Source organism: Orbicella faveolata, unplaced genomic scaffold (genome assembly GCF_042242905.1).
Source record: "Orbicella faveolata isolate gen_17 unplaced genomic scaffold, um_ofav_v1 contig_2, whole genome shotgun sequence".
Taxonomy (NCBI): domain Eukaryota; kingdom Metazoa; phylum Cnidaria; class Anthozoa; order Scleractinia; family Merulinidae; genus Orbicella; species Orbicella faveolata.
The window spans coordinates 25,371,460-25,382,401 of record NW_028301547.1 but is presented as its reverse complement, the minus strand read 5'-3'; the positions used below and the strand labels follow the sequence as shown (position 1 = coordinate 25,382,401).

Genomic DNA, 10,942 nt, shown 5'->3' with positions numbered 1-10,942 from the left:
TTATCTAGTCAAGAAAATATCACATATAACTTGATTCAGTTGGCATGTTCTAACAAGTTAAATCCAAAGAAGTTCGTCTGAGTCGAGTCTAGTTTTACATTATGGGTACATTCACACATGCACTGATCTTGATGAGGCATTGATGTGCGAGTGAAAGCAAATGCTATATCTTGTTTGGTTTTTCGTTTGTACTGTTGGTCTGTTGATTTATCCACATTAGAATTTTCAAGTCATCGTTATTCTTGTGTGGTAATTAGTGATGATTAGCCTGTCTTTCAAGAGCATTACCGATAATAATCCACCGTTCATGATTTAGTAGCGTTATGAAGTTTGAACTATTAGGGAGTTTACGAAACCACGACAGTGACGCCGAGGACAACGTCGATTAAAAAATGGATTTATATTTTACCCACGAATCTCGCGATACTCTAAAGTCATTTAGTTTGTTTATCACTGTCAAAACTATCGCAAAACTAAATCCGGGACACAGCGATAAATTTGAAATAAAAATTTAAAAATTAGCCGTCGGGTGTTCACGTTCTCCAGACAACGCAAAATTTGGTCATTTCACATTGTTGTCTTGCAAAGGACGGCAAATTGACGACTAACTTGAACCCTCGCTTGTTTGTGGGCCAACCAAACAAAACAAGAGCAAAACACTCTTGTTTATTAGACCTCAACATTCTTGTTACCAGAGAAGTTTTGAACCGTGTGATTTTAAGGTAGTTTATGCTTTCAGTGATTCTTCTTCTGTTTCTGTTTTTGTATAGCTACAGAATGAGAGCCGCAATAATGCCACTGAGACGCAAGCAGTGGCTGATCCTCCTCCAGCTGAGGAAACGGTGGAAATTAGAAATGTTCCTGAAGTAGCAGTAAGTATAGAATATTAGCTTTAGAGGTGCTATCGAGAACTCCCTTTTGAGCTAATTGGGGACTGGCTGACTGACTGTTTGACTGTCTGTCTGTCGGTCTATCTGACTGACCTTCTGACTGTCTGTCTGACTAACTGACTAACACATAGACTGACTGTCTGAATTACTGATTATTTGACTGTCTGTCTGACTTTCTGACTGTCTGACCGTTTGACTGTTTGACTAACTGACTGACTAACTAACGCATAGAGGGGGTAAGTTTCTAAAGAAACTGTGGTGTTGCGTCGGTGGGGAGTATAACAAGATAATTTGGTTTTATCAACTGGGTTGATAATGTGAATTGGCCACCGTAAAGAGATTCGAAAGCCGACGTATCGAGCGTTAGCCCTTCGTCGGAGCGAATCGAAGAAGTGCGGGTTGTGTGTGGTTTACATACAGAAAGATGGAACTACGCTACTGGCTGGTGCATGGACTAACGCATAGACTGACTGTCTGAATTACTGACTATTTGACTGTCTGACTGACGGAATTAGTAGGCAGACAGACAGACATGTACTGACAAATTACCAGCAGATAGATGGACAAACGAGACAGACACATGAGACGGATGACTCATAACCAGGAAGTTAACTGTGTATGCTTTTTTTCTTTTGGAATGAGGTTTTAATCAAATTTTCAGTCCTCTCGGCTTTTAATAATCAGCACCAATACTTTCCACCAAATTGAGATCAAGTTACACGAATAGCAAAATGGCCGAAGCGCAATTACTCATCATTTGATTATTTCATGTTAATTTTTGTTTCGTTTTCATCACAGGAAATTGAAAAGCAAATTGTGACAGATGTCACTCATCTTGAAATCCCTGCAGATTTGGCACTGGTGTTTGCCAACATTCAAGGTAAGAGGACAACTATCACACAGGAACAAACCACGAAGAGTCCAGAGTGCGAAATTCATTCTAAATGTATTTCCACAGTCCACATCATTCTCATTCTTAATCTAGATTATAATCCAGCATTGATTCCACTTTTGGAAATAACGATGTAAAGGAAACTCAGTAAACTTCATTCAAAAGCTCCCACAGCCATTGTTTTATGGGTGTAGAATGATCTGCAGTGCTCTTCGTCATAGTATTAATATAGACTTGAGACCAGCCAGTAATTTTTACAAATGGTGTTTTCCTGTGCACTGCCACAGAAAGGTTAACGGCAGTAAAATAGACGACTGTAGTTTAGTGTCTTTGTATTTAAAACTGCTATGCTAACGAACGAAACTTGAAAAAAATCAAACAAATATTGCAACAAGAACATGTCACGTGACCAGTTCTGAGGTAGTGACATAACTTGGTTGAAAAACAGAACGCAGCAGGCAAGAACTAAGTTGGTGGTAATGTGCAAGATAGGTTACGTTAAGCACGGCAGGGCTTGGGAATGTGTCACATCACTGAATATTTTCTATATTGCTTAAATCATCAATAATCCATCCAGTTTAAACGTGCGAAATCATGACCGCGACGGTGTTTGGATTTAGTGTTGATTGAGAATATCTGATTGGCTGTATTTCTATGGCATGGTATAAAGTGTTTTATACCCACATCAAATTTTCAGCTCTCATTTTTTTTTTGTTTTTTGTTTTTGGAAATGTGGTAAAACACGGTATCGTGGGTTTGATTATTACATACATCTAACGAAATGTGATTACAAGTTTAAAACTGACTTCTTTCCTACATCAGGCTGGTCCTTGACCCACGGATCCTCAGTTCACGAAAACAGAGGAGATGTCATAAAGCACGAGTATGCAACATCAAAACTACCAGATGATATTAATGACTTTCCTTTCTCCAAGTTCGTTCAGGAACATTTTCAGGTACAAATATGTCGCCTGTGTACTCAATGTAGAATCGAGTTCAAAAACAATCGAGGCCCTCCTTAATTCGGACAGTTGGTCAGAGCTTTGTGCACGTATTAGGGCGGTGTCCGTGTTAGGCCTATTTCACACTAGCGATATAATAACATAACGACATCATCGCGTAAGTCGGTAATGCGAACATTGACATAAAGACATTTTTTCCTTAGTTGGCTATGTCACTTAGTTCGTTATGTCGCTAGCGTGAACTAGGTTTTAGATAAAATTAGTATGAATTCTGGTCTCTCGCGCTAAGTCATAGTTAATTGAGGGGAATGGTTGTGAATCTCGAAAAAGTTCTTTGTTGTTAATGTATGTTTTTGTTCTCTTTTTTGGCCTTGACCGTGCACAAAACACAATAGTTGTTTACTACTGACCGAGGAACTAACCAACAGAAATGTGTTGATTACGTAAATCATGCATAGTGCATGAACGCAAAACAAAATATTGTGCATGGTCGTGGACCTTCCAACATAAAGCTTGACATCTTTGTTTGCTCTTTTGATGTTTGCCGGGCTTCATAACCATTCCCCTCTACTAACTATGGCTAAGTGAACTGTACGTAATGTAGACGAATCTGTAGTATGGCGGTGTTCCTGAGGATGGATTCGACTTATTGTTAACAATAACTTGATAATATTATCTTCTTCTTTTGCCGGTACTTGCAAGACCATGTTGTTCAATACATGTACCTTGAACTATTCATTGATTTATATCAGCTACACACTTAAAGCCGATTTTGGCTGGTTCCATTTGGTCTCTCCAGTTCAGTTTCGCTGTCATGGTACAGATTAAATCTAGCTCCTGAAGTGTTGTCTTGTTGAAAATGCTTATTTTTAATACATTGTGATGATATCTATTGGCTGGGAAATTGAACAGATATTGTTGCGAGTGTCACAAATAGTTATAGCACGTACACTAGGGTTATTTATATTTCACGCGGATGTTGGCCCTTGATGTTATCGCCTGTGGAATTCCCAGTACGGCTGTAAAATGCTGTGAACAGAATGATACGGATGTCGGTGGGCGATAGCTGTATCAGATATCACTTTTATCAGTCATAACATCCGTAGATGATGTGAAATTGTATTTGTGTCAGCTTTGATGCTTGATCAGTACAATCGCACCCGATAAACAAGATTGTCATAGTGGTATTTCATGGTTTGGTTATGTTACTGGTGTAAATGTGATGTGGATGTGCTGGGAGAGCAGTTGTACAAGCAGTTATGCAGCCATAAAAGTCATAGTCGCAGCCATAGTCGCTTAATGCTACAGAAACTGGAGATTAGCGCCGGTCAGATGGACAACTTAGCTCGTATGCAGACGTTACCTTTACCCATAAATTTTCAGTTGAATAGAAAGCTTCCGTTATTTACTCACGTGTAGTATATATCTGGGCCATAGCCTGTTCAGGCAGACAAACAATATATTTATACTGTGACTTCCGTGCTCCTCCTGTTACCAAAACCATTTAGCACAGACAACATCAATCTTAAGCTGCGTCATGGTTTTTGCATCTTGAAAAGTTTAGCCTAAATTTTTCAAGTTCGTCGTTTGTAATCCGTGTTAATCCTCTCCATCTTTAACCATCCTTGTTCCTTTATGGTTTATTATTATCTCTTTGGTGTTTGTCTATTTTTGTAAAGTAGCATTTTCAGGTTTCCTTCAATTTAAAGGTAATTTTGTACCTGGCCAAAATAACTTGAAATACCGCGACTGAGCTCCTGTAATTCATGAGAGTTTGTATGAATTTTTGTCTTGGTAGAGTGAACACCAATGGCGAATGCTACGGGCGCCGTTAAGAAACAGCTTGCTGCCTATAAAGTATTCAGACAGTGTGATGGCTATCGGTCTCTTTCAGCTGGTAGGGAGTGATTTAATGCTTTACTGCCTGAAAAATCAAGTCAACGTAATGAATTTAGTCAGTATATTAGCACTTAAGGATTCTTTAATTATATAATCTGTTGATGTCTATATGTGTAAATAATGATATTTAAAGTGTCTTACAAGTGTGGTTGTATTCCAGAAAGAAAACTACCAATCAGTTGTTTATGCGTAAATTTTTTGTTTGTAGCAAAGTGTTAAGTGTTATCAGAATTCAACCGAGCAAGGACTGCTCTTCCTCTTTCTCCTTCAATTGCTAAGACACAAGAAATGTGGATTAACATGGCTTTGCTCTGTCAATACAGGTTATGCGATTCATGGATGATGAATCCATTACTGGTGTCAAAGAGTTTGCTGTTGGAAACTACCTGGTCCAGATGGTTAGTTACTTGTTATAACAGCATGTAAGCTGAATCGGCTAAGTGGCTGGTTTGTGTTTGGCCCAAGAAAACACCGCCAGAAACCGTTTCTCGATCTTAATAATGTTAAGAAGAAGACTAGTCAGTACTCCAATCAAAGGGAAATATATGCCTGGGCTCTTTTCTTGGGTTTTACTAAAAGAATAGTTTGTGTTCAAAGTAAGTTAAGAGTGGACTATAGGTTTCTTGATTTTCATAAAACGTGTACAATTTGTTGTTGCCTCTTTAGGGCATTTTCAAGCCCGAATTACGTGAGGAGATGTTCTGCCATCTTTGCAACCAAACTTGGGGAAACAATTCTGATGCAAGCAATGAAAGAGGGTGGCTTCTTTTGGCGCTGTTTTTGTGTTGTTTCGCCCCATCAACAAGACTCTACAAGCACTTACTCAAGTAAGCTGGTATTTTAAGAAATTTTGCTGTTAGTGCCAACTGCAGGGGCGTGGCCAGGTGGTTCGTGGATCAGGCTCGATGTCAGAATAGACTATCAGCATAGCTGACGTCATTGCGCTATCGTCAAGAATGCGAAAATCCCCGCAACGTTTTGCCCTTAGTTTTTTATCCTCTCTGAGCAAATTTTCTTGCAAATTCTCTGAGGAGAACATTTTTTCCTCTTACCAATGAAATGTGTATGTAAACAGTCGTTCGGTGGGCATTGATAGCCTGAAATAGGGACAGAAACAGACTACGAATTTAATTATCTTTGGGGCTTGTTGCATTGTGTGAGGGTAATCAGCGCGTAACGAGAGGCTGTTTTGGTGTTTATGACCTTTACATTGAAGTTTTCTCAGTTGTCTCGTTTACGCGCCAACCTTGGTAAAGTCTTCATTGGTTATCGTTGTGAAGCTTAAAACTCTTTGATTTTCGTTCACCTCAGGTACGCTTCAGACCAAGCATTCAACGGCTATAAAAGCTATTGCCAGCATAAGATGCTGTGTTGGGACATGAATGGGTCTTCTGTGGCACGATCACACCCTCCCACTCTGTTAGAATGGCAAGCAGCAAAGTTGAGGACCAACATGGCTGTTGAATGCCACTTTCCTGATGGTATGAGCACATTGTTCTTGACTAATGCCCGATTCTGTATTGCTTGTTAATTTTGTATGATAACGACTGAGTATAGATCAAATTCAGTCTCTTCTAGTTTAGAATCAGTCGGCCTCTCAAAACTCCGCGCAGCAGCCTTCTTCCTGCTATGCTCAACCTCACGTGAAAGTTTCGAATTTCTCTCAGGCAGCTAAACGTCTTGTAATCGGTTACTTCGGATGACTAATGAGTCAGTAATGACTTTTGCTTGCCAGACGTTTATATAGAGCTTTTGTGTCTCTTGTACAGGAGAAAGAAGGACAGCAGAAGTTGAATCTTGTACCACAGGAGAAGAACTTGCTGCGTTAATTCTAAAAGACAGGTGAAAATAACTTCAATTCAGTTTTAAAAGTTACTTTTGTGTAATTCTCCCTTTAAAGAAGGGGTTTACCTGTTTTGATCTCGTGTTATGTATCATAATAAATAGAAGGGGATGAAACAGTGAAAATGTTTTACTCTTGTTAGTCCCAAAATCAAAATCTTAATACTTGTGACCACTCCCGGATGATGTCTTGTACTACCAGTTAGGAGGATGAAATTGTCTGGTTCTTGTATTGACGGGTAGGCAAAGCTGTCAGAAATTACAGTGTTTGTTTGGGAATCCGATGGCAAATAACTTTTTGAAAAATTGAATTTTACACAAGTTGTGAATCGCAACGTTAAAGTTCTTGGTAGAAGATTGTATTCAACGAGTTTGAAGCATGTAGTTTGGCTAGAAGACGCACGGTTAATTTGTCAAATTTTCCATACATTTGTCTGTAAGTTTGGCTGGGTAGACGAGGTTCGCGGAAAAAGACTATAGACAAATGTATGAATTAACTGAGCGTCTTCTAGCCCAGCTGCGTCCTTCAAATTTGGTGAATACAATCTGCTACCTAGTATGGTAAAATTGCCATTCATAAGTTGCGCAAAATTTAATATTTAAAAAAAAGTTATATGCCATCCGATTTCCTTTTAAACTGTGTAATTTCTGACCGTTTTGCCGACCGGCAAGATGGCATCGAAAACCGTTTGGATGTTTATCACTTAAGAATTGAAAACTAGACTTCTTCGAGGTTTATTTACGAGGAAGTTCTGTTTACAAGTTTCTAAAGCATAATCAACCTGATAGAAATTGCTTTCCTTGTTAATTTAGGGGCATTGAAGATCCTAAAGGCTGGAGCGTTGATCTTGAGAGCAGTGACTGGCATTGCTCTCTTGCCGGCAAGGATTATGTCCTTGATCTTATTTCAGAACTGGAATACCCGCCGGCCTTCCCCTTGTCTCGATCCTCATCACTGTTAACAGTTAAACCAGGCCATACTGTTCCAGAGAGTCAGCTGAAGACACTTTCCAAGTAAGTGCTTACGAGGAAAGGAGAATCTCTTTGGTCCTATCGTTCGTTCGTTTATTGCTTCGTTCGTTGCTTCGTTGCTTCGTTCGTTGCTTCGTTGCTTCGTTGTGTCGTTGCGTCGTTGCGTCGTTGCGTCGTTGCGTCGTTGCGTCGTTGCGTCGTTGCGTCGTTGCGTCGTTGCGTCGTTGCGTCGTTGCGTCGTTGCGTCGTTGCGTCGTTGCGTCGTTGCGTCGTTGCGTCGTTGCGTCGTTGCGTCGTTGCGTCGTTGCGTCGTTGCGTCGTTGCGTCGTTGCGTCGTTGCGTCGTTGCGTCGTTGCGTCGTTGCGTCGTTGCGTCGTTGCGTCGTTGCGTCGTTGCTTCGTTGCGTCGTTGCGTCGTTGCGTCGTTGCTTCGTTGCTTCGTTGCTTCGTTCCCTCGTTCCTTCGTTCCTTTGTTCGTTAGTTCGCGCGCTCGCTCGCTTACTCGGATTTTCACTACTCGCGATATTTGAAAATTCTTTTAAATAGTCCTTGCTGAAGGTTGCGTGCAATTGTTAGAGAACTTTGATATATCACTCATATACAGCGTGACTCTTTTAATACGTTTATATTTAATATCATTGAAAAAGCTACTTCATTGTAACTGGCTGAGAGCAGGCCAATTTAGCGTTAATTCTAACCTATGCGAATTGTTTCTTTTTATTTTTCTTAGTCTTCATATGCCGCAAGCTCGTGGGAAAAGCGTAGCAGAAATTGCCCACAAGTTTTCCTTTGTTGACCATCAACCACCGTCATCACCGTCACACACACAGCGAGAAGATGCTTTAAGTGCAGCTACATCAGCGAGACTGGCATATGTCAGCTCTCAAGGCCCAGTAGAGGACAACCTTGTTCAGAGATCGCGATTGGGAAGCAGCTCTGCTCATGTAGAATCCGCACCACCCCCTTACCCGTTTCCGCAAGTGTTCGTCCCACCACCCCCTCCACCCCCACCTGCGTTTGTTCCACCACCTCCCCCACCGCCGCCAGTTGTACCGCCAACTGAGCGTGTGATTCTAAGAAGGAAGCCCACCAAGAAGGACAAGGACAGAAAGAAAAGAGACAGTGGTGGACCCCAGCTGTCCATGGCTGAGGTGATCGCGAAGGCAAAGAAAATGCGCGAGCAACGAGAACGTGTTCTGTCAACTGGCAGCGGACCTACGTCAGGCGATAAAGAAACCACCGATGATCCTTTTGAATCCGCGATGCAAGCTCGTGTGGTACAGCTGAAGAGCAGGCGCGTTGAAGTCCAGCAGGCACCGCGGCAGGAGGAAGATAGTGAGTTGATGAGAGAGATGCGGCGAAAGGCGCAACGGGCCAGTCGGGCGTTTGTTGAAAACGAGAAAACCACACATCTGTCTGTTGAAGACAGTGTTTTTGTTGTGGAAGGTGAAAGAAGACCTTCAAGAGACAATTCCTCCACTTCCAACCGAGAGGCTGGAGACAATGACTCGCTGCAGTCATTAGAGACCTCAGACAAATTAGAATCGCCCAAACAAGTCAAGGATTTTGTGGACAGTCTTTTTGATCCTGTTCTCTCACAAGGAGTGGAAGGTTTGTCAGATGAGGTAGCACTACAAGGAGCCTTGAAAGGAGGTGGCGGAGTGAATCAGCCAAACACGACAGCAGCTAATGCTTCTACTGCAACTGCATCTACAGCCGTGAATGGACATCCAACGGGGCAAGCTCACACACAAGGCAATGGGTATCCTGTCCACCCGGCAGTACAAGCTCAAGGGAATGGGTATCCTGGAATGATGCAGACAAATGGTTTTCCAGCAATGGTGCCTGGTGCTCCCATGTACTACGGTATGCCACAGACAAATGGACCTCTTGTAGGACTCCCTCAGGCAAGTAATGGGCCCGTAATGGGTGGTCCCCTGTACCCGGCCAATATGGACACTGCGCTGCTGGCAGCGCAGCAGCAGGTTCTTATCGAGCGGCTGATAGCCCAGCAAGCTCTTCTTCAACAGCAGCAGACTGTAGCCTCTCAGAAGCAACAGGAGCAGCTGTTAATGCTGGCACAACAACAGCAGTCCCAGTTAGAGCAGTTGCAGCAGATGCTTGCTTCCCCTCAGCCCGCAGCCTCGCCGTTGGATACCCAGGAGTCATTAGCTTCATCTTCGGCCTCTACAAGCACTGCTACCAACGGCCATGTTCTGAGTCATAACGGCCAGACGGCAATGGAGGTTCTTTCACCTCCGTCTGAATTTTCAGACCTAAGACATTCACCACCACTACAGTCACCCATCCCTCCCCCTCCGTCTCCTCTGGCACTCATCCCTCCTCGCTCAACGTCTCTACCTCCAGCGCCAGCATCCACGATATCCCTACGAGAACAATCCTCTTCAAATACGGATGCGTTCCCACCACCTCCTCCTCCCATCTCCGACGACAGCAATACTGAAGAGAACATCACGCCTCAGAGACCGGGTCTCCCAAGACGAGCTACTGACAAGGTAGCACTGTTTGTGGCTGCTTTGGAAGGCAAGTCAGGAGGGGAAGAAGCCCGCTCCCCTGGGCCAGCATCGCCACTCAGACACGGTGACAGTTTTAGTTTTTCAACCACTTCTCCAGTGAGAAAGGAGAGTGCTGCCAAGGAGAGGCCAGAATTTCACAAGCGCACTTCATCCTCGATAGGCTTTGTTGTGTTGTCAGACAAACAGAACAGTACTGAGTTACACCCCGGATCTGATGGACCGTATTTATCGTACAGTCACGTCAAATGGAAGTTGAACATTCGTAAAGAAGTAAGTTTATTATCAGCGAGTAGTCCATAAATGTTACAAAGTAACTTCCGTCAACGATCGTTCAAGGGTCAGCTTCTTGGACGAAGAAAGACTAACGCTTTCCAAATTCTAAATTGGTTAGCTCCGCAAGCAGGGAAAGATAAGCCAGATTTTGCACTGTGATTAACTACTCGAGGGGGAAGGGACTATCTCTCCCGCTCGGGATTACTCGCTGTGTCCGGCAAGAAAAATGATGTTCTTTACGCCATGCTCGGTCAAGACGGCTGGATATTAGCCTTGTTTGTTTTTTGCCCGTCGAAGAATCTCAACGGGTTCTTTACCCAACTTGCTATATGCTTGACGACAACTCACTGACGTGATCGTATGTTTTTTTTGCGTTGTAGCTCTTCGCAGCTGACGAGAAAGTCAGTAACAACTTGTTGCAGAAGTTGATATTCTTCCAGGTCAGTGCAAATTATGATTGTTTGATTTTAGGTCTGTTTCCATTCACTCACTGGCTTGTTTTACATCTTTCAGATCCTTCGTGACTCTTATTCCAACTGCTGTTGTCGAATGTCCAAAGACGATTGTCAAAGAATGCAGCTTTTACTACGTAAGTTAGCTAATGACAGGCAGTATGATTGAAGTGTTATGGCCAAAACTTATACGCTGAACGTTTGTGATATAAGCTGAACGTTTT

The 10,942-nt window shown here is 42.6% G+C and overlaps 1 protein-coding gene across 2 annotated transcripts in view; it reads left to right on the top strand.

The window, feature by feature from the left end:
- LOC110049813 (unconventional myosin-XV-like) overlaps positions 1 to 10,942 on the top strand; it is a 57,658-nt gene that overhangs the window by 30,871 nt on the left and 15,845 nt on the right. For both annotated transcript variants that reach the window (XM_089290500.1, XM_089290501.1), the window contains exons 26-37: positions 771 to 872; positions 1,689 to 1,770; positions 2,605 to 2,738; positions 4,543 to 4,641; positions 4,967 to 5,041; positions 5,310 to 5,470; positions 5,955 to 6,124; positions 6,413 to 6,485; positions 7,299 to 7,499; positions 8,187 to 10,263; positions 10,647 to 10,706; positions 10,780 to 10,855. In XM_089290500.1, the coding sequence (XP_089146626.1) occupies positions 771 to 872; positions 1,689 to 1,770; positions 2,605 to 2,738; positions 4,543 to 4,641; positions 4,967 to 5,041; positions 5,310 to 5,470; positions 5,955 to 6,124; positions 6,413 to 6,485; positions 7,299 to 7,499; positions 8,187 to 10,263; positions 10,647 to 10,706; positions 10,780 to 10,855 (3,310 nt within the window). The remainder of the gene's footprint in view (positions 1 to 770; positions 873 to 1,688; positions 1,771 to 2,604; positions 2,739 to 4,542; positions 4,642 to 4,966; positions 5,042 to 5,309; positions 5,471 to 5,954; positions 6,125 to 6,412; positions 6,486 to 7,298; positions 7,500 to 8,186; positions 10,264 to 10,646; positions 10,707 to 10,779; positions 10,856 to 10,942) is intronic.